The sequence below is a fragment of the Rhinoderma darwinii genome, chromosome 4 (assembly GCF_050947455.1).
Source record: "Rhinoderma darwinii isolate aRhiDar2 chromosome 4, aRhiDar2.hap1, whole genome shotgun sequence".
Lineage (NCBI taxonomy): Eukaryota > Metazoa > Chordata > Amphibia > Anura > Rhinodermatidae > Rhinoderma > Rhinoderma darwinii.
Window position 1 is genome coordinate 92800293 of NC_134690.1, and position 24754 is coordinate 92825046.

General features: G+C 42.2%; 1 protein-coding gene across 3 annotated transcripts in view; it reads left to right on the forward strand.

The window, feature by feature from the left end:
* Positions 1 to 18933, forward strand: part of LOC142759306 (allantoinase, mitochondrial-like) — a 65088-nt gene extending 46155 nt beyond the window's left edge. For all 3 annotated transcript variants that reach the window (XM_075861352.1, XM_075861353.1, XM_075861354.1), the window contains 7 exons: positions 12640 to 12685; positions 14250 to 14343; positions 14535 to 14721; positions 15338 to 15476; positions 16123 to 16295; positions 16888 to 16920; positions 17964 to 18933. In XM_075861352.1, coding sequence (XP_075717467.1) covers positions 12640 to 12685; positions 14250 to 14343; positions 14535 to 14721; positions 15338 to 15476; positions 16123 to 16295; positions 16888 to 16920; positions 17964 to 18125 — 834 coding nt within the window. In that variant the 3' untranslated portion in view covers positions 18126 to 18933. The remainder of the gene's footprint in view (positions 1 to 12639; positions 12686 to 14249; positions 14344 to 14534; positions 14722 to 15337; positions 15477 to 16122; positions 16296 to 16887; positions 16921 to 17963) is intronic.
* The last annotated feature ends 5821 nt before the right edge of the window (positions 18934 to 24754 follow it).

A 24754-nucleotide genomic window follows, 5' to 3' on the forward strand; every position in this document is an offset into this window, starting at 1 on the left:
GGGTGGCTCAGTGATTGGGGTAGCATGCAGTGTTAGCATGTGTTTATTAGGTCATTTAATAGATAACGTGAATGGGGATCAGCTGCAATACCAGACACTGCATATAGATATGAGTGGCCCCATCCTTTCTTTCCTTATATAACCTCTTTAATGGGGTAATCCCATCTATGGCCTTTATGACATATCCACATGATATGCCATAAATGTGATAGACACAGGTCCCATTCTCGAGAATGGAGGTCACCCATCTTCCCTGGTGAGATGGTGGACGTCCACCAGATCCATCGCTCCATTTATTTTCCGCCTGGATGTGTTGGTCAGGACAGGGGCCAGATGACCCCCATTTTCACGATAGATGGGGTCCCAAAGCTGAGAACCACATTTATGGCATATCTGGTGGATATGCCATAAATGTCCCAGATGGGAATAACACTTTGAGTTCTTAAATGGCAAGAGAAATTCAGCCAATAGATTTTCATTCAAACATGGGCTTAGGGTAAGAGGATGACAACTTTTATATATGCCATACTCCCTATTTCTTGGCTCAGGGGTGACTTTCTTAGGTGCATCCTTTATAAGATTAAACACAAAAGAACGGAAGGAACAGATTCCCCCTTTTTCCACTGTATGTGTACCAGACTGGAGGTTCTGGTGTCTCTAACATAAAGTGAGAGATTTACATCCTTAAATTAGGCTGAGTAACTTGCTGGACAGCAACCAGAAGTGGACATCACTTGTGCCAGCCAGGGTTCCCGGACGTTTAGATGCCAGGGTAGAGAGCATATAATGGGAGTGACTAGGAGAGCAATTAACAGGCTTCCTAGCAGCTCCCATTAGAGGCTTATGCCAAATGGTAACTCTTGACATACCCATAATTAGGGGCAGAAGACCATTAGACCCAAAGCTGCCCTCTAGATCTTGTCATTCGGAAGACAGCAAACCAGAAGATTGTCCCCTTTTTATCTCCAGGTTCCATACTTGTGGATGGGCTCTATCTCAGGGGTCCTGTCAAGGGTGAGGGCAATAGAAGGGGCAAAGGGGCTTGGCAATATTCAAATTATGTTTTTCTCATGCTTCTAAGCGAACCATATTTTTAGAAAAATACTATTAAGAGAAGAACTTCTTCAATAATACAGTCTGTGTGTTTATTACATGCACAGGGTGTGCAAGATTTTGCCAGAAGATGACAGTGATCCATTTGCATATTAATGTTCTCCAGTTAATGCTCCTGTCACTGACTCTCCAGCTGTCATGTAAATATACAGCTTTATACCAGACTGTGAGGATACTTACTTCTCATTTATCAGCAGTGTGTAGCTCTCACAATCTTTTTGCATTTGATGAGCAATTATTTGTTACATCCAAACAGATGCTTATATTTTATATCTATAAAGGCAATTAGTATTTATTTTTCTAGTAAATGTGTTAAGTTACAGATATAATGAAAAAGATATTCTATTCTACTGATCTAAACAAAAGCTTGTTTTCAATCTACTACGATACATAGGCGTAACTTCAGCTATAACAAGAGGCCGAGAAGACACACTCAGATGCAGGGCGCTCACTGCTGTGGAGAAGCCGCCACATAGCCATAAACTTACATAATACATTTCTCCTCCCTCCCACGCAGATAGGGGGAGCTCCTTATATTCAGATGTATACAGACCGTATTGAGTTCAATGGGAGTTGAATAAATCTGAATGCAGTGAGTTCCCCCTAGTGGTGGCTGCAGGCAGTTCAGGCAGCCTGAATTTTATCACTTATGGCTGGGGGAGGGACAGAGTGGATTTCCAGCTCAATAACAGAGAAATAAAGCACCGAACCCTACAAACATACATTATGAAATAATCTATAATCATTGCAGAATTTTTGACCTTTTTAGATTTAAAAAAAATATGTACATTTAGAAATTTACTGCATAGATTTCCACATACAATATTACTAACCCTTTCTCCACCTTAAAGGGTAACTAAACTTTCAAAAAAACTTCTGACATGTCAGAAGTTTTGATCGGTGGTGGTCTAGGCACTGAGACCCCCACCAATCGCTAAAACAAAATAAATGGCAGAAGCGCTCGGGAAAATCCAATCAGAAACTAAGCAGCCCTGCGCTCACCAGAGCGCTTTCTTCACTTCGTTTTAGCGATCAGTTGGGGTCCCAGTGCTCAAATCCCCACCAATCAAGGCTTCTGACATTTCAGAAGTTTTTAGAAAGCTTAGTTACCCTTTAAACTCCTTTCTTTATTTCTCATTTCAGATATATTGAATAAAGGTAACATTTTATGGGATAGAGAGCAAAATAGTATTTTCTGCCCTTAGGGAACTTTGTAAATAAATTAAATAGTGAATCCACACAACCGCCATACGATAAAGCTGAATTTGCTGGAGCACAGAGGCAGATATATTATCATAGGAAGACTTGAGAAGGTGTTTTTCTCGTAGAGGGCCTGCCTCTTCAATCTCTATATATACAGCTCAGGTATAAGGAAAGAAAATGACGTTTTACATGTTCTGAGAGTTCTCCTTTAATATAATGGAGGAAGGGTTGTCGGGTAATAGAGCACACCTATGATCATAGCACTTTGGCAATTAGCCTGTAATCACACAATGCCTAGAGCACCAACATAACGACCTTGAACGTATGTATTCTATAGTAACTTCCTCAGCCACAAGAAATAATGCATCATCATGGCCACATTCCAACATGATGCTACACATTACCAGGGCCAGATCGTCATTGATGCTTTACCCCGGACACTTTTAAGCTCCTAACAAATACTCTTTATTCAATCCAATGCTTATTCTGGATGAAACTAACCCACAATACAGAGAAAGACTGTCATATTGTGCTCTGCAGGCTATTCCTGACAGGCAGTGTACGAGAGTGAAGCCTATGCTCACTAGTTCGCTGTCAAACTTACCAATGGTGAGATGCTATACATACACAGAACCAGAATGAATAAACACTCTGATTGGCTGCTCGGCAGTTACTACACTATACAGAGAGCAACCAGGAGAGGAGACAGAAAAAAGGAGATCTGTTGATGTCATAATGGATAATGTCAGTGATATTGACAGACATGTCCCATTTAAGGCCCCTAAACGGGTGATGATGTCACAGGTGGGTGGTGTGGCATGCTGTGGAGACCTGCAGTTAAAAAAGCTGCACTAAGTTTCAGGCTGTAATTTCCATTCCTTGATTCATCATCAGACCCCCTGATATGCAGTTTACAACCTGCTCCTAGTTTCTGGCTTTCCTTATGTGGGCTTGTCCCTCCCAGTAATACATGCTGGATGCGAGGTCTGTAAGTCCAGGATGCTGCTGCCTTCACTAGCCCTCATGTAGTAGTACAGGTTCATTTCTTTACTGCTTTCCCCTTCTAATACAGTCTATTTCTACTCCCCTGTACACTCCATGCTGACGGAGTATGTGATCCCCAGACTCTGCCGTGGTCGCTTTCCTCCATTTCTACACTGTGATACAGCCTGCTCCCATCCCTGATGATCTCCTACCTACCTCACACTGTGCAGCATGGAGAGCAGGCTCTTAGTAAGGCCTCATGCACACGAACGTAAAAACGCCCATAATTACGAGCCGTAATTACGGCCCGTAATTACGGGCCCAATGACTTTTATTGGCCACGGGTGCCTGTGCCGTTGAAAAATATAGAACATGTCCTATTTCAGGTTGTAATAACGGCATGGGCAGGCCCATAGAAGTCTATGGGGCTCCCGTAATTACGGGTGGCTACGTGTGTGCACCCGTAATTATGGGAGCGTTGCTAGGCGACGTCAGGGGATAGTCACTGTCCAGGGTGCTGAAAGAGTTAACTGATTGGCAGTAACTTTTTCAGCACCCGGGACAGTGACTACTGCTGGAGTTAATAGTATTAAAAGTTAACTTACCCAGAACTCTTCTTTTTCTTCTTCTTCCTCCAGTCTGGCCTCCCGGGATGACGTTTCATCCCATGTGACCGCCGCAGCCAATCACAGGCCAATCACAGGTTGATCACAGGCTGCAGTGGTCACATGGACTGCCGTGTCGGACTGGATGTCAAAAGAGGGATGCGTCACCAAGACGTGGGGTACGTATGAACTTTTTTTTTACTTTCAAACGCTGCGGAAACTCTGCCCGAAAGGGCTGCCCCTTCTCTCTATCCTGATAGAGAGAAGGGGCTGCCGATTAGTGCAGTGAAAACGGGTCCGTAAATACCGGTGGAATACTGGTGACACCGGACCCGTATTTACGGGTACGGGTCCGTAAATACTGCTGGAATACGGGTCGAATACGTGTGACAATGGACCCGTATTTACGCCAATATTTACGGGAGGAAAAAAATACGTTTGTGTGCATGGGGCCTTAGGCAGATAGATGAAGTCAGCCCTTACCGGAAAGCAGACAGAAGCTGTGTACTTTCAGCAACTATGTCAGAAGCAGCACCAGAGCCAGCCATGTAAAGGAGTTTCTCAGACTCTATTGCAGCAAAATGATAGGATATTTATAATGAAGTCTATTTAGAAAGTTGCAATGGTGTGCATAGCCAATAAGGCTCCATAGCAGGTGACGTCATGGAGGTCGATGGCACTGCCTGGTAATGTCACCAATGATGACGTCATTAGTGGGTTGTCTGAGACTTTGGCTAGTGGCTCTCCTGTAGGGCACCATTGAATGTAGGGATGCCACAGATTGGTGATGTGATAGTTGGCACTGTCAGGTGATCTGGTGGTGATCTAGTTAGGGGCATGGTGGGCAGTGACATCACAAGCGGTGCCGGCCCTGTAAATAGAGCACTGGGAACACAGCCATCAGACAGTTTAAGCCCCTGCACCCAGGAACAAGTGTGGATCATGCTAGAGGAATGGTGCTACCTTTTTAAGGCTCCATATTGTGTAATAATGACATGAGCGTGATGTCATGCGGGCCGATATTACTGCCTTGGAGACATCACTGCTAATGACGTTAGCAGGGTTGGGTGTTATCAGTGAATAGGCTGCTGTATTCCCTGTAGGGTACTATTGCTTATGATGATATCACTGGGGTGATGAGGTTAAAATGGGCAATGCAAGCTGCATCACAAGGGGTGCCAGCCCTATAAATTGATCACTGGGGCCCACAGCTGTGGCAATTGCACCCAGGAACAAGGATGACCCATGCCAGAGGCATGGTGCTTCCTTTTTCAGGCTCTATTTAGTGGATAATGATGATACAGGTGTGATGTTGTGAGGGCCAATGTCACTGCCTTGGAGATATCCCTGCCGAGGATGTTATCAGAGTTTGGGTGTGTCAGGGAAATAGACTAGTGGATTCACTATGGGGTACCAATGCATAAAATGAGGTCACTAGGGTAATAATGTCATAATTGACAATGTCAGCAATATATCCTTTTAAGGTCCCAAAACGAGTGGTGATGCCACAGGTGATGATGTCAAAGGTGGGGAGTGGCATGCAGTGACATTACAAGTGGTGCTGGCATTGTAAATTAAAGGCTATGTACACCATTGAAAGTGTTTTTTTTTTTTGTTTTCTTTGTTAAATCAATGTTTTATATGATTTCAAACATTTTTTAAATTGACTTTTGTTTTAAATTTAGCTTAGTTCTTCTGATACAGCTTCTATGTATAGAGGATACATAGAAGTTATATTGTTCGCTATCAGCGAATCCGTCAGAGAAGCGGCTCGGCTGAGAGAGGGTCCTGTGTGTCTCTAATACACAGGATCAAAATAATATCGATTACATCTAAGTTCATCAACTTAGGGCCCATTCACACAAGCATGAATAACATCCGTGTGCTGTGCATGGAAATAACGCACAGCACACGGACCCATTGATTTCAATGGGGCCGTTCACACATGCGTGAGTCTTCACGCAGCGAGAGTTTTCACGGAGCGAGAGTCCGCTGCAGGAAACTCACTGCATGTCCTATCTTGGTGCGTTTTCACGCACCTACGCGCCCATTGAAGTCAATGAGTGAGTGAAAACCATGCACCGCACACGGATGCACATCCGTGTGTGGTTCATGATTTGCGCATCAATTAGTTTGAAAACAAAAAATATGTGTTCTGCGAGTGCTTGAAAAATGCATGCCACTCGCAAAGCACACTGATGCATAACGCAACACACACGGACCAGATTCTTAGATGTGATTGATTTTATTGTGATGCTGTGTGTTAGGCTACATTTACACGAGCGTATCAGACTCACGCTCGTGAAAAACGCGCAGAAATCTGGTCCGTGTGTGTTGCGTTATGCATCAGTGTGCTTTGCAAGTGGCATGCGTTTTTCACGCATTCGCAAAGCACACCTTTTTTTTTTCTTCCAAACTAATTGATGCGCAAATCACGCACCGCACACGGATGTGCATCCGTGTGCGGTGTGTGGTTTTACGCTCCCATTGACTTCAATGAGCGCATAGGTGCGTGAAATTGCACCAATATAGGACATGCAGTGACTTTCACTACGTGAAAACTCACACATCTGTGAACGGCCCCAGTGAAATCAATAGGTCCGTGTACTGTGCTTGATTTCCACGTGCAGTACACGGACGTTATTCACGCTCGTGTGAATGGGCCCTTAAACACATACAGGACCCGCTCTCAGCCAAACCGTCAAATCAGCTGAACTGACTAAATTGACTGATAGCGAACAATAAAGCTTCTGTGTTTAGAGGATATATATACACAGTCAATTTACATTTTTTTTTAGAATCACATAAAACATTGATTTAATTTAAAAAAAAACTTTCAAAAGAATACATAGCCTTTAAGCCTTGCATTAGCTTCCTTTAATTCATAGCAGGTAATGTCGCCACAGACATGACGTCACACGTGCTGGCATCAAAGGCTATAAATTGTGCATTAGGACCCACAACTACTAGATAACTTTGGTGGTTGAACCCGGCAGGCTCCACAGCAAATTATAAACCCGCAATTATGTTTTCACAACGGCCAATGTCACTGTCTTGGTGACCCCACTGCTGATGGGGTGACTCTACTGCTGATGGGGTGACCCCACCACTACAGGCTATTGTCAGGGACATTGTGTGGTGAGTCCCTAGTGTTCGTGATGACGTCACAATTTTCCTTATGTTTTGCCTGATGTGTGTGTCCCCTCTAATACCCCAGAATGGGTGATCATGTAATGGGTGACGTAGCTGATGATGATGTCATCAAGGCCGGAATTAGAGGTGTGCCACCTGTGTGGCTGAACAGGGCCCATCACCCCGTTCCCAGTACACGGGGCACCGTTGCTGCCAAAATGGAGGCTTCCAGGCACCTTTAAGAAAATTTCTCCAGTGGTACCATATACCTTCTCCTAAATTTACTAAGTAGTCCTTGCAAGAGCGGTCAGAAACTCTTACCAATGGCTCGGGCAGCTCCTGCGCTGCCACATGGCTCACATATTATAAAGCAGAGGAGCCATTAGAGACGTAGGTAAGAGCTTCTGATGGCTCTGCACCTGTTCTTGGTACATGCAGGAGCCATCAGCAGTCCCTACCGACTCTCTGATGGCTCCTCTACTGTGTAACATGTGAGAGGAATCCTGTCTCCTCTCTCTGGTGATAAGGTGTAGGAGCTGTCAGAGCCATCGGTAAGAGTTGCTGATGGTTACTGTAAGTGTGGAGAAGGGATATGGTGCAAAAGGCTGGAGAAGACTGCCATCTATGCCATGCAATGGCCATCTACTGAGTGGGGAGATGATTTCTGACTGGGGGGATAGATGATACCTGAGGGGGAGGTGATACTGGGTGAAGAAGTGAAACCTAGGGAGGGGAGATGATACCTAGGGGAGGGGGAGAAATGATACCTATGGGAGAGATGATACCTGAGAGAAGGGAGGTGATACATAGGGAGGAAATAATAGCTGTGTGGGGGGAGAGTAGAAGAGATGATATCTGGGAGAGGGAGAAGAAGTGATACCTGGGTGAGCGTGAGAGATACTACCTGGGGGGAATAACACTTTGCTGCTTTTTTTCTCCTATATGACAGTGCAGGGGGAAGGAGGGGATACCAAAACAATGATGCTATCTAACCTAAAGCCAGCTCTGGGGGTTGTCAGGGACATTCTTATGTTCACACTTTATGGGATTTGTATGGTGCTATGAAATATAAACTATAGGTTTTGTGAGTGTGGCTAATCGATCAGAAGAGTGTAAAAATGTGCTGTGACATGTCATGCTCTATATTAGAAATCTACAACCACAACTGGGCTTTTTGGAGGGGACCCCAAAAAAGAATTGTTTCATACCATAAACACCCTAAGGCCTTCACACACACACACACACACACACACACACACACACACACACGCGCACGCGCACACACACACACACACACACGAACACGCGCACACACGCACACACACACACACACACACACATTTTCCAGCGTTTTTTAAAGGCTTGTAAAAAACACCATGAATTTCAAGCTTTTTGTTTGCTTTCTGTATGAGTTTTTGATGGCATCTTTTATTTTGTAATATTCTGAACATTGTTTTTTCTTGAGCTTTTGAAGCCCTATAGAGAACCCTATGGGGAAAAAAGCAGAAAAATGCCATACTAAGAGCATGCTGTATTTAATAAAAATGTAAAAAAAATTCCACTAACCCCAAAAATGCCACAGGAACACCACAAACGAAAATCCTTTGTATGTAGTGTTTTATATATTTCACTTTAGAAAACACCATGAATAACACAGCAAAACGCTATGTGTGAACCCAGCCTTAATCTGGCCCTGCGCATTACATTGCAGTAAATGCTCGTTGTACCGTATTACCATATCCCTTATGGGTATACAGTATGTTGGAACAGCCTAGTGCTTATTGAAATTTACCAAGATTTTTTTTTTTTTTTAAATGATAAAAGAAAAATTACATGGACTCTGGAGAACAGATATAAGTACACAATATGTACTATACTAGTGACACACCAAAAGTCCACAAAGGCAGCTTGTATTTAGCGTGGACGGGGTATTTGTATTTTGGGGAAAAAATATGACGATAATGCATAAAGGCAATAGTGTAAGGGTAAGGCCACACGGTGCGGCCACGTTGCGTTTATGTTGCGTTTTTAAAGTCAATGGTGACATTTTTGTTATGGACAGACTGCTGCTATTATATTACAATGTAAACAAGAAAAATAAACAAGTCATGACCAAGTACTTGCAAAATTACAAACAATCTTTATTTCAGTCAATTAGAGACAGAAAAAACACTTAACAACTATACACAGTAAAAAGAGTGAACACTCATAAAGAGATGGAATCCGAACATAAAAGCAGCCTGGCCCCCCAGATGTTAAACTGGTCAAAAGATCCCACAAAAAGCTAAAGTGCATAAATCAATGTTCTTAGGCAGGTGCTAAGCATAGTACATTTGCACAGATAGATACCTAATAAAATACATGCAAAGTGCAGTCATAGGCAAATGGTGAGCAGTATACCTACACCTACGCAGTGGAAAATTAGCAGGAGATCAGGACCGGGAGGGGAGACCGCTGCCAGACCCGACGCGCGTTTCGCTGGTGCTTCGTCATTGATATCAATGGTGACTGAAACGGAAGCTGTGGTTTCAGTTTGACTTTCCGTTGCAGGATTCACCCGACGGAAACCTCCGACGGAAACCCCGGAACGGAAAGCCAACGCTGATGTGAACAGGCCCTTAACTGCATCTTCATAATGTCCGACCGCATGTGGTTAATGACCGCGCTGCCAAAGTTGTTGCTGAACTGCTTGCGTTTTTGCTGACAGTTCTGCAATGCCCTGTAATTAACTATATACAGGAAGCGCCTAACAAACTTCAACCCAAGTGAATACTATGTCCATCAATTACTTCCTTTAACCCCTTCCCGCCGCAACCCTTTTTCAGATTTTTATTTTCGTTTTTTCCTCACCACCTTCCAAAAGCCTTAACTTCTTTATTTTTCCGTCGATATAGTCTTATGAGTGCTATATATTTGCGGGACGTGTTGTAGTTTTTCGTAGCACCATTTACTTTGCCATATAATGTACTAGGAAACGGGGAAAAAAATGATATGTGGGGTAGAAAAAAAAACAGCGATTCCTCCATTGCTTTTTGCGCGTCGTTTTTACGGAATTCACTGTGCAATTAAAACAACATGTTAACTTTATTCTGTGGGTCAATACGATTACGGCGATACCAAATATATATAGTTTTTTCTATATTTTACTACTTTTTCAAGTAAAAACCTAAGTGTAAAAAAGAAAACTTACTTTGTGTCGCCAAATTCCGAGAGCCAAAACTTTTTTCTTTTTCCGTCGATTAAGTGGTATGAGGGCTTATTTTTTGCGGGATAAGCTGTAGTTTTTAATAATACCATTTTGGTGCACATGCGACATTTTGATCACTTTTTGTTTAAATTTTTGTAGGAGATGAGGTGACCAAAAAGATTCTGGCGTTTACAATTATTTATTTATTTTACGGCGTCCACTGTGTGGGTTAATTAATGATATATTGTAATAGTTCAGACTTTTACGGATGCGGCGATACCAATTATGTTTATTTATTAATTTTTTTACTAGGCTCTAGGGGGAAAAGGGGGGTTTTTTAACTTTTAATTTTTATTTATTTTTTTAGATAAAAAATAACTTTATTTAACCCATTTTTACTTTTTTTTATTAGTCCCCCTAGGGGGCTTCAACCAGTGATCGTTAGATCGCTTGTACGATATACTGCAATACTAATTTATTGCAGTATATTGTGATTCTGACAGGCAACTATTAAGCCCTGCCGGGGGCAGGGATTAATAGGTGCACAAAGATGGCGAACCTGGGGGCCTTCATTAGGCCCCCAGGCAGCCATAGCAACCATCGACCCCCCGCGATTGCGTTGCGGGGGGTGCGATGAGCTGTTAGAGGGGGCCGCCCCCCTCTTTCTAACGATTTAAATGCTGCGGTCGGTATTGACCGCAGCATTTAACGAGTTAAACGAGCGGGACTTACTCTGAAGTGTCGGCTGTATGTTACTCCGTGAGCCCGTTCCATACTTCCCCTACCCGACTTTGGCATATGGATACGTCAAATGTCGGGAAGGGGTTAAACACGCAACAGAACTGCAGCATTAGGGCTTATTCAGACGAACGTGTAATACGTCCGTGCAACTCGCGTGATTTTCACGCGCCTCTCACTGACCTATGTTAGTCTATGGGGCTGTTCAGACTGTCAGTGATTTTCACGCAGCATGTGACCGCTGCGTAAAACTCCCGACATGTCCTATATTTGTGCGTTTTCGCTCATCACGCACCCATTGAAGTCAATGGGTGCGTGAAAATCGCGCACAGCTCACGGAAGCACTTCCGCTTGACGCGCGTGACTCGCGCAACAGCAGTAAAACTATGAATGAAAACAGAAAAGCACCACGTGCTTTTCTGTTTACAAACATACAAACAGAGTGTCATAATGATGGCGGCTGCGCGAAAATCACGCAGCCGCGCATCATACGCTGCTGACACACGGAGCTGTTATGGACATTTTGCGCGCGCAAAACGCACACGCTCGTGTGAATCCGGCCTTACAGAGACAAAAAAAACGCATGCAGTTGACTGCGTCAACGACGCACCGTGTGGCCTTACCCTAAAGGCACGTTCAGACGTGGCGGAATTGCTGTGGAATTCCGCTGCGGACAGTCCGCAGTGGAAATCCGCAGCAGACAGTCTGTCCATTGGTTTCCACACCTTTTTAGTTATCTTCGTGCAGACGTTGCAGAAAACTCCGCTGCGGACCATAGGGTGCGGTGCGGAATTTTGTGTCTGCAACATGCACTGTCTGTTGCAGACTTGATGCGTACTTGTTGCAGAATTTCTCCATTGACTTCAATGGAGTTTCAAAATTACACAATGAAATCCGCAGATGTTATGTGTGTTGCGTTGCGGATTGCTTTCAGGAACAGGATATTTCATCATTCTGGCTGGACCTATGTGTGTCGAGGTCTATACCCAGACTGGGATGGAATGTTTGAAAGAGAGCAGGGTGTGATCTGCACCTGAAGCCGCAACGACAAATCCTTAGCATTTTACTTAACATTTTAGCCAAATCCGCAACGGAATCTGCCATGCTGATTATGTGCGGCATTGATGCGGACAGGGTCTGCTGAATTCTGCTACGTCTGAAGTGTTCGTAGATCTCAAGATATAAAGCAGAGTAAGGCCTTATTCACACAGACATGTCCGTTTTGCGCGCGCAAAAAACGCTGCGTTTTGTGCGCGCAAAAGGTTTGTGTGGCATCAGCATATGGTGCATGGCTGCGTGATTTTCGCGCAGCCGCCATCATTATGACACTCTGGTTTTATGTTTACAAACAGAAAAGCACATGGTGCTTTTCTGTTTTCATTCATTTATTTTACTACTGTAGCGCCCGGAAGTGCTGTTGTGGTGTTCATAGTTTTGATGGGAAGAATTACCCTACATGCAGTGCGAATCTTCCTGTCAAATCTGATGGAATTTGCAATAGAGTCTGCAAATGAACTACTTATTTAATGAAACTATGACTGCTAATCGCAGCCAAATCACAGCAATAGAATGTGTTTTACAAAGGTCTCTTCATTAATGTAATGGTGTTAATTTGTGTCCCTGTGCGAATCCTCCTCAAGTACATGGAAGTTAAGGATATTTCTTTTGTTTTTAAAGTTTCATGCTGAACTTGAAGATACAAGAAGTGCCCCAGTCACTGGCGGTAAGAAGCCAACATTGCTATGAAATAAATAGAAATGTAAACAAAAATTAAAGGCTATGTACACCTCTGAAAATAGTTTTTGTTTTTTTTAAAAAAAATATCTATCAGTGTGTTTTGTGCAACTTTCCAAATACTTTATTAAAAAATATTTTAACTTTTTGAGATACAGCCGCTTTGTTGTGAACTTAGAGGTGATCGGTAAGGGTATGTTCACACGGGCATTTTACGCCTCCAATTACACCTGAAAAAACGCCCCTAATACGCCTACAAACATCTGCCCATTGCCTGCAATGGGTTTTACGATGTTCTGTTCCCACGAGCCTTTAGGGTATGTTCACACGTAGTCAACAAAAACGTCTGAAAATCCAGAGCTGTTTTCAAGGGAAAACAGACCCTGCTTTTCAGACGTTTTTTTACCAACTCGCATTTTTCGCTGCGTTTTCACGCCGTTTTCGCTGCATTTTTACGTCCGTTTTTGGAGCTGTTTTCATTGGAGTCTATGAGAAAACAGCTCCAAAAACGTCCAAAGAAGTGTCCTGCACTTCTTTTGATGAGGCTGTATTTTTACGCGTCGTCGTTTGTCAAACGACGATGCGTAAATAACAGGTCATCTGCACAGTACGTCGGCAAACCCATTCAAATGAATGGGCAGATGTTTGCCGACGTATTGGAGCCCTATTTTCAGACGTAAAATGAGGCATAATACGCCTCGTATACGTCTGAAATTTTGCCGTGTGAACATACCCTTATTTTACGTGTCGCTGTCAAAATACGGCGCGTAAAATGATGGCTCGTCAAAAGAAGTGCAGGACACTTTTTGGCACGTTTTTGGTGGCGTTTTTCATTGACTCCATTGAAAAACCGCTCCAAAAAAGGTCGTAAAAAACGCAGTGAAAAACGCGAGTTGTTAAAAAAAGTCTGAGAATCAGGAGCTGTTTTCGCCTGAAAACAGCTCCGTATTTTCAGACGTTTCTGGTCACTGCGTGTGAACATACCCTAATAGGGAACAACCACACAATAACACAATAGAATCCTCCTCTGAGACTAGCAATGGATTAATGGCACTGCAATTATGTCCTTTACTAGTGCAAAAAATATTGTATGGTGCTGTATTCCAAGGTAAGGGTCAGTTCACACGGCGGATTTTGCGTGGCGGCCAAAATCTGCCGCAGAATTATTCCTGCCATTGGCAGGAAGATTCCTCCTCCCATTGTCTTCAATAGGAGGTTCCGGCGGAATCCGCCCAATAGGATGGTTCTTTTTCCCCGCTAGCTGAAAAAATTAGCTAGCGGGAAAAAGAAACGTCCGACTCCCATTGAAATAAATGGGAGGCAGAATGTTGTGGCGGAATATGCTGCTGCAAAAAATCAGCCGTGTGAACAGGGCCTAAAAATTTTATTCAACAACAGTGGCAAAAAAATGTTTATAGCTAAAACGTTTGAATCTATAAAACAAAATAATCTCTAGTAAAAGTTGCAGAAATACTTTTGGACCATACACTAAAGTCATGACAAGAAAGCAAACCCTTATGTGTTAACATATTAAATAAGTTAATATTTTTTAGACCCTACACAGTATGAAACTTTTCTGGCCTCACGTCCAGATCACATGGAAGTCGCAGCGGTTGAGATGGTGGCTGATCTTTGTCTACAGTACAAGTTAGTATTTGGTAAATACTTTGATAACGCCAAATTACCTGTTTAGTTTTTGAGGTGTTTTTTTATTGGCTCATGTGAAATACGTGATGTGTGTTAGCATTAAAAAGAAAAATTCTAATGAATGCTACATTACAGAGTGTTTCCGAACGTAATAAAATGTCGCTTACACAAAACCCAACAAATCTTTCCAGAGTCCGCTGTCACATTGTACACCTCTCATCAGCACAATCACTCCCCATCATCAGGAAAGCAAAAAAGATCGGGGCGCCTATCACTGCAGAGACAACGCACCATTACCTGGCCCTGAGTGCTGAAAACATACCCCCTGGAGCGACATACTATAAGTGCTGCCCACCTGTGAGAGGACATAGCAATAAGGTATGGTCATTCTTTCTTAGACATCATCAGTCAAATGGAACAAACATTTAATTTTCCTTATATAATAAATAAAGCCGTACTAGTACCAGGTTCATACGTTCTAAGTTATAATGTAAACTATAGAACATTCATAAAGCAACTTATAAGCTTTGTTCACACTAGTGTCACTCCCCTAATTTAATAAAATATTAAAACAAAAAGTATAACGCATGGCGACATATGCCTTCCATTAGGAACCGTTGTTCCATTGACTTCAATGGTAAAGATAAAAATATTAGTACATAACTACACTGTTCTGGCTGATGCCAACTGGTGGCATTTGCCATCCGAAAAAACTGAATAACATAAGGGGGAAATTAATGAAAATGCTTCTTTACATTTCTTTGTAAAAACAACGAAACCTCATGAACAGAGTCTTTGAAAGAGAAGTAAGATTGTGATTTTGTTGTTAAATTGTTATATTTTTACATTTTCAAATCTAAAGATGAAAAACCTTTCCAATTGAAATTGATATTATTTCAGTCTTATTGTTTATTTGTTACGGGTTTTTATTAAATATGTACTTCCAGTATGTGTGAAAATAGTAACTATACGGAATACATAACTTTACCACTAGGAGGCACTATGGAATGCACTTCTGCAGGGCAACATAGACATGGTGGTATCTGATCACTCACCATGCACACCAAACCTCAAGCACCTACCAGACGGAGATTTCCTGAAGGCCTGGGGAGGGATTTCCTCTCTACAACTAGGTGAGTATTCCCTTCATTTTAAATGCTTCTTGTATTCTATGACTTACTAGCTCATCGTTTACATTCAGACAATAATGATGATGATCATGTGATGCTCACACAGGTGCATGGCTAGTTACAAAACATCTATCTTATAGCTGTAATGTAAATGTAATGATCTCCTGTGTGATCGTCACATGACCAGGGAGTAAACAGCCAAAGTTCCAATTCAATGCCTATAAGTAGAGATCTTGAAAACAATGGGAATTTGTTACACAGAGTACATTAGAAAATGTAAACAACTTTTCATCATGGAAACCGCGGGGCTATGTTGTTAAAGGGGTTTTCCGAGTTCATCCAAAATCTGGTCAAGGGGGGGGATGCAATAAAACAGCCTTTACTCAACTGACAAATACCTTGAGCGTTTCAGCATGCCCACTCCGGTCCTCCCCGACGCAGTTTGTTGACATGGCTGCAGTGATGCTGCGACCATATACCCACAATGATCGCTCTATCCAATCATTGGCCTCAGAAGTCCCTCAGTTGTATCAGAAGAAGTTATGTTAGTCAAGATAGTCATTTTGTGAAGAAAGAATACCCCATATGAAAGACAACAGCTTCACTTTCCTTGTTCCATTATGATATACACTTGTCTACCTTCCATAAGGGCTGTCACTTTTCTGGACCTCTGCAAGGATTCGAGGGTTTTCATTGGCAGATGTATCTCGCTTGTTGAGCAGCAACCCAGCCAAATTATGCGGCCTGGGAGATCGTAAGGGAGCCATTAAAAAAGGGTACGATGCTGACCTGGTCATCTGGGATCCAGATAGTGAGTTTCAGGTAAGTAAAATAGTATGTACTAAAATAAATTTCTGCAAATTCTCTATACAACTCTGTATGTAGGGAATTAGAACATGAACGTCCACATCAGTTGAATGGGTACCATCTTTCAGAAGTTAGGAGAGGAAGTTGTTAGAAATATATACAGCATATATTCCTTATTTATATATCATTCCATATTAATAATTAATAGATGATGCAGTTCTGGCTGATTCATATGCAAGCAGAAAATCCACTAGGCCTCATTACATATACAGTCAACTTGATGCTGTTTTGATAATAATGAGATTTCTATCTCAAAGGCGTACGTACCATAGCGGCAACCCATGTGGCTGCTATGGGGCAGGTGAGAGAGGGCTCTGTCAAGGTTAGTCCCGTCCCCTCTGCTTTTCAGTAAGGGGAACTTGTGAAGGACTCCCTTCCTCATAGACACTGCAATGTTAGCAAACAAGGGTGGAGGGAATTGGCATAAAGGGTCATGGGAAGGAGATGGAAAACATCTGTCCTGATTGGAGTTACCCAGCGCCATTTTTCTCTATGAGCTATCTGCATATACAATTTCTTATTATTGTATTTCTCTGTTGTTTTCTAGGTGCAAGAGAAGAATATTCATCATAAGAACAAGGTATAGTGGTGTTAATAGCTATTTATGTCATTTGTCTCTAGTTCAGAATGTTTTCTTTATGATACATAAAATATCCTACATATAGACCACATTATAATAAGAGAAGATGTTTGATAGGAATGGGCAATGCTTGTCCGTGTAGATAGGTTCTTTGGAGGGTATTTATATTGTTTTGACGCAAGACTATTATTCACTGTATTAATGTCCTAAATCTGCAACGCTCTAAAAATTCCAGGTAACAGACATGTTCCCTTATTTAGTATAGCCTCAGATATGCTGTGACATGCCAATCAATGCAGGTCGACTCACTCGCAATATTGTGGGTAAGCTGGCGTTCCATGGTGAAATGCCAGCTAACCCACATTATTGCCTGCATTGTGGCTACGTTGTGACTCTTAACTTCTAAACAACTTGTGACATAGAGACACATCAGAGGTTTGCATCACTAGAAGACAGCAGGGCGCTCTTAGCACTGAGATCTTTGGATCTCCAAGCTAAAGCTGAAGGTCCTTCACAGACTTGAATGGGACTGTAATGCATATGGTCACTTTAAAGGGTTATACCCATGTCAGACATTTACCCATGTCACACATTTATGGCATATCTACAGGATACGCCATAAATTTCTAATAGATCCGGGTCCCACCTGGGACCCGCACCTCGAGACCAGGGGACACCCAAACTTTCTGATGGATGACAATTCCAGGTGTTGACTCAGTGGAGTTGGCTGTTTCTGTAACCCAACCTTTCTGATGGATGACAATTCCAGGTGTTGACTCAGTGGAGTTGGCTGTTTCTGTAACTCCCATAGAGCATAATGAAGAGAGCCGTGTACATGCATGGCCAACTCTCCACATAGCTCCCGCCTGGAATTGGCGGCCAGTGGAGACATTTATGGCATATCCTGTTCAGTAAATTTTATCTAGATGAACAGGCAAATAAGTGGTAGTTTCATTGCCCTAGTTTACTGTAGTATAGTTGGTCTTACATTTGTCTTACCTTAAACTAAAAGTAGACTCTTATACTGCTCTTGTGTTTTACAGCTCACCCCGTACCTAGGATTTCTGCTTTGGGGACAAGTTGTGGCAACTGTTATTCAGGGGACTCTGGTTTATCACAAAGGCAAACATGTCTCCAAACCCACAGGAGAACTAATTCGCATTCGCACTATGGGCCCACCAGAACCAAGTGCGCCTTATTACTAAAATTCCAAATGAACCATGTAAATACTTAGTGATCAGTTTATTATGAACACCGTTTATTATGGCCCATCTTAATAATTTATTATGTCTGCCATTATTCTATATATTCAAAGGCAGACTTTAGATTATATGTCAAGTGACTGTTAGGGTATGTTCACACACAAACTCAAAAACGTCTCAAATTACGGAGCTGTTTTCAAGGGAAAACAGCACCTGATTTTCAGACGTTTTTTAAGCCACTCGCGATTTTCGGTGAATTTTTTACGGCCGTTTTTGGAGCTTTTTTCAACAGAGTCAATGAAAAACCGCTCCATAAACGTCCCAAGAAGTGATCTGCACTTCTTTCTTGCGCCCATTTATTTACGCGGAAAAACGCTCCGTCGGAACAGAACGCCATTTTCCCATTGAAATCAATGGGCAGATGTTTTTTGGCAGTTTTTCGGGCGTTTACAGCCGTGTGAACATACCCTTATAGGTCTTTCTGCATGTACAAGTCTAACAACTCTCAATTTTAGTATCATTTATAAGCACAAACATTGCGCTCAGTCTATACGGTAAATTCTCTGAAAATGTTTGCTGGAGCAATTAAAGTGCCGCAGTTTGTTTTTTTGTTCATACCAGAGTTTCATCCAAAATCCTCTTGTCTTCAAACTTGGTGAGATCCCGCAATTTGACCAAAATGTCTTGTATTAAACACTGGTTATTGCTGAATTATTTCCCATTCACCTTCTTATACCTCCCAGTAATATCAGCATAATAAACATAGCATAAAATGTCCTACTGGTCATAATAAACTGGCCATTAACAATTATTGAAAGTTATAGTTATTTTTTAATGGATACCTATATGTTATGACCCATAAGACATTAATGGTAATACAAAATTGTATCAAGAATATCATATGTCAAATTATTCAGAATTTCAGAATATACTTATAGAATTGCTCTATCTTACAATGTAACCTACAACTGATTAGTTTTTTTTACTACTGATTTACTAAACGAAATCTACAAATACTCAGCTTCTTCACTAAATAGTTTCTGCATAGCTAAGACGCAAGCCTCAGATCGTCGCCTTGCGGTATAATGAAATATTCACCTATCAAATGGACTAAAGGTGATTATGACGTTGACCTCTCCGCTGCATTATTCTTTGCACCATGTGTAAGATTCCCACCTTACCAGCACCAAAGCAAGCACCATTGATCGTAATCTGACTTTTCCAATTGAACTGCACTACTAGTATGATCAAATCTGTGCTCATTCGTCCTACTATGTATGATTATTGTAACAATTTTTGAACAAAAATTCTAGAGCCCATGTCCTAGTGGCTTAAGAGTGAAGTAGTAAGGTACATTATGATCTTTAATGAGAAGACAGCCCCTGCTTCCCCGGTTGTATGTGATATATTATTCTAAACTCCTATTACAGAAGCGGATGAACAAAGAATCAGTCCTAGCTTTTCCCAAGACAAACTTAAAGAATGGAAACCTCACCTCATCATAGGATTCAGCGGCCTCACACACATGTACACCTGTTGAAGCAGCCATGACAGGATGTGACTCCACCACATGCAGGACATCTATCAACGTGGAGCACACAGACAGCTTTCATAATAACAATGGAAAATACAACACTAAAACCCTACAAAATCAGCAGCAATGACAAAAAGCTGTATAGGCCACAATAAGAAGAGAACTAGATCACACTGCAGAACAGCATTGGATAGCGTGCTCAACATTGATCAAATCTGCATACTTATTTAGTACCATAATATATATAATATTTTCAAACACATTTCTAAATCTAAAAATGACAAAAGCAGCTACAATAATAATAATCATCACACAGAATATGCACTAAAAGACAGAGATTCCTATGATACATAATCTAAGAACACAAACATATAATAAAAACACAGAAATTTGACACAAATGAAGTGTAACTTTGGGTACAGACAACAATCCTTTATATTATATATTAAATTACTTTTTTTTATAACTAAAGATTTGTAAATTCATGTAAGGATACAATCAAAAAGACGGATGGTTGTAAATAAATAACTGCAATGATAGGGCTTATGGACAATATAAATGATCCTTGGGACCCTCTCTAATAGTAAGGCTATATTCACACGCTTAACAAAAAACGGCTGTAAAATATGGAGCTGTTATGAAGGGAAAACCGCCTCTGATTTACAGCCGTTATTTATGCATCAGGCGTTTTTTGATGCATTTTTTACGGACGTTTTTGGAGCTGTTTTTCTATTGAGACAATGAAAAACAGCTCCAAAAACGGCTCAAGAAGTGACATGCACTTATTTTTTACGGGGCGTTTTTTTTACACGCCGCTTTTAAAAACGGCCACGTAAAGAACGCCCCATGGGAAATTACGCTGTTTTTCCCATTGAAATCAATAGGCAGATGTTTGCAGGCGTTCAGTGGCCCGAAAAACGGCTGAAGATAAGCCGTGTGAACGTATAACCTCAAAGCAAAAGACCTGCTAGCAAAGGACAGCTCTCACTCTGGTGGACCTGGAACTACCGCCATTTGTTTGAATCTCTGGAATGTAATACTAAATTAAATTTTTGTTATAGCTTGAGTTTCTAAAGCCAAACCCACAGCGATCACTGGGGTATCTTTAAACTGAAAAGGGGTGGTCATTGTTTAACCTATAGTTATACATTTTATTTTTACACCAATATAATAAACTACACCAAATTCAATAAACAGGGCCGGTCTAACTATATGTAAAGTCTGTGCAGCCTGCAAATGATAACCACCATTAAAAAAAAGAACTAATGCAGAGGAATATAATCAATAAATATATATTTTATTAATGTCCATAGACGTACAAGTTAAAACTATTCGTAAAACAATATATTATCGTGCATACATTACCCAAGAGTCCCATGCAGGACCCGCTGACCTGACAGATTCAGGTCTCAGCGCATGATACAGCTGCTCTGTATACAGGATACAAAGCAGCTGTTTCTCAACAAGTAAAAATAATTTTTAATAAAAAAGGATGTAGAAAGTTGCACCAAACAGACTGATACACATTTTTATTTAAAAAAACAAACTGATTTCAAATGTGTACATATCCTTTAATATAAAGAGCATTTTCTACACTAGAGTGCTTCGTAAATTCCCCCTTTGACTTTTTTCTTGCAGAGATATTGAAATTATTTTACATGTCGCAGAGGCCATTTCTGCAAAAGGGACAACAGGGAAGTGCAGCCATATTGGTTGATAATAATAATAATAATAATAATAATAAACTAACATTCAAGTGTAATTTTGCCGTCTGACAAACTGCCAGCTCTCGATATCACAGCGGAGCTAGTCAGCGTGCATGCTGACGTGAGCCACCGACGCTGTCCTCTCTGAAGCCGCCTCCTCCGACCTTGGAATACTCACCCGCTCTCCTGCCTCTCTACCTTCCCGCTGATCTTGCATGCTGGATTCGCATCAGTGGCCCCTTCTCTCTATCCAGCACTGATCAGCAGCCTCTTCTCTCTATCAGTGCTGGATAGAGAGAAGGAGCTGCCGATTAGTGCAGTGCAATATCTCTTTCTACGTGTAAAGAGAAGCAGAGAAAACGGGTCCGTAAATACGGGTGACTACGGACCCGTATTTATGAGCACGGTTCCGTAAATGCTGGTTAAATACGGGTGACAAAGGACCTGTATTTACGGGAGGGAAAAAATATGGTCATGTGCATGGGGCCATAATAGAACAATTTCCTTATCCCTTGGATTACTAAACTTTGGTTCGGGATATCTGCCATCAACCAGTTCTGAAGGAGACATTGCTTTGCAATCATAAGTGTGACATGTGCTATGGGTGGAAGGTGTGTCACTTCCGCATCTTCCAGTTCTCCATCATGTTGCACATGAAAAAGAACTTCCATTGGTCCCAAGACCCCCCTAAAGTTACTCACTTATTGCAGTAAGGAAGCCATCTCCTTCCAAAATGGTTGTATGTATGGGCAGTCCCAAAAACCATGATACATGTCTGATCGTGAAGCATTGCACCTAGGACAAGAAGTTTTCCTATCGGGTTTGATTGTGGTGGGGGGTAAAGTAAACACATAAATTGCCTGATAAATGATGTTCAGATGGGTTTCCCTCCACTTCTCGTTAATAATATGAGCCCTGAAATCTACCAACCTCATTTCAATATGTTTTTTGATACCTGGCATACTGAACAGTGTTTCCCATCTCCCAAAGGCCTGCTTAGGGGACATCTTCAATAGTAACGGTCTTAAAATTCTGTAAAGTAGCGATATGGATCTCCTATGAGAGCCCATGAACCAGGAATCAAACAGGTTAGATGGTATTTCACTAACTATATTAATAATTTTAGTTTTACAATATACTATTATTTGGTAATATTGCAAATACTGTTGATGTCCGAGATTAAACTTGGACTAAATTTCCTGTAAGGACATCCACCTCTCCTCCTGCTCATGAAGGATATTACCCAATGTCACTATCCCACCCTCCAATATGACAATAATTTACAGGATCTTCCCGCTTCAAAGTCTGGGTGTTTCCACAAAGGCATGTGTTGTGAGATCTGATACGATAGACCATAGTGTTTGCGAAATATTTTCCATGTAATAATGGTATCTCGCAAAAGAGATGACCTCTTAATGGCTGGAGGGAAAGAAGAAAAGGCTGTGTGTACCAGTGCCATGAGGTCCCATGGCTCTGCCAGCTGTCTTTCCAGCATGGTGTTAAAATGATGCATTGCACCATGCTTCCAATCCAGTAGGTGTCTACTCAAACACGCCAGGTTATAGCCTCGAATGTTAGGAAAATTAATACCTCCCTCTTCTTTTCTCAGCATGAGTTTTGTAAGCGCTATTCTCGGTTTCCGTCCCCTCCAAATAAATTTGGTAAAGGACGAGTTAATTGCAGTAATATCTTCGCGTTTAATCAGTAAGGGGATGGTCTCTAGTGGATACAACAATTTCGCGAGGCCCGACATTTTGACCAAACAGCACCTACCGAATAGTGGGAGAGGTAAGCTGTGCCATCTCAGAAGATCAGCCTGAATGTCATGAATCAGTGGAGGATAGTTCAGATCATAAAGGGATACCCAGGTATGTAATATTAGACTGTGCAATCTCAACGTCTAGTGTATTTAGCAGTCGTCTATGTTTGGAATCCTGTGGTATTAGATTCAACAGCTGATATTTTGATGTGTTGACTTTATATCCTGAGTAACTCCCAAATTTGTGTAGGAAAATAATCGGGACATTCTGCGAGGGATTTGCAAGTAATACAAGTATGTCATCCGCAAATAACGTTTCCTTGACCTCTGTCTTCCCTACCAATATGCCCCTAAACAAGTCAGACGAGGCCAGGTATCTAGCTAGAAGCTCCAAATGCCAGGTTGAATAGTAAAGGGGACAACGGGCACCCCTGCTGTTACGTCCATGGCCGGGGGTCGTCGTTCAAACTCACCCCTTGACGTACCTGATGGACATCTCTCTTCTCGGCGTCCGCTACCTCCTGGGAGACGCTGGCACTCTCTTCCGGGTCCTCGTACTGTTTCCCGCAGGGTGCGCCCGCCCGCACGTGCACAGCCTTAAAGGGCCAGTATACGTCCAGCTGTCTAAGATCAATTATCAGCCCAAATGGCTGCAGGACTATAAAAAGGGGCTCTGCCCACTGGTTCCTTGCCTGAGCGTTGTTGTATACCCTAGTTTGTCTCCCAGTGTTTTCCAGTTTCCAGTGTTACCTGTTCCTGCTGCCTGTATCCTGTATCCCATGCTATCGTTACCTGCTGTGAAAGTCAAGTCGTGTCTTCCCGCTGCACCCGCGGCGTCACCTGCTGTGAAAGTCAAGTCGTCCTCCTGCCACTGTCTACATTGCCTCAGGTACCCGTTCAGAACTATAGACATTGTTTTGTACCTTGTTGGCCAGCTGCTACTCCGCTATGCGGTACGGCCCAGTGGGTCCACACCCCGCGCCATGACAAATGCTTAGAACCTTTGTATAAACGAAATGGTTGGGAGAGGAAACTAGTTGTGTAGATTCTAGCTTTCGGGACCTTGTAGATGTGGTGTAATAAAGTTCTGAATGCCCCAGTTATCCCCACTTTATCCAGGACAGCATCCAACCATTTCCATCTGACATTGTCAAAAGCTTTCTCCGCGTCTAATAAAAGTAGGGCTGGGTGCTCATTAGGTAATGGGCAATGATGCTGTTAAGGATCTGCCAGGCACAGCGTCTGTATCCACGCCCATAGGTAATCAGCCTGCACCTGCTTCTATGTCTGTGAGACTGACTCCATCTTCCACCACTCAGGATGGCAGGCTTAGGAGTGGGAGAGCCTATCACAGCCTGGCCAGACGGAGATAGCTCCCGCCCTCTGTCTATTTATACCTGCCTTTCCTGTTCCTCCTTGCTTGTGATTCTTGTTTTGTTTCCTGGCCCTGCTGCAGCTTCTTTAACCATTTGACCCTGCTTCATATCGACCCTGGCTTACTGACTACTCTCCTGCTCTGCGATTGGTACCTCGTACACTCCTGGTTTGACTCGGCTTGTTCACTACTCTCCTGCTCTGCGTTTGGTACCTCGTACACTCCTGGTTTGACTCAGCTCGTTCACCTCTCTTGTTG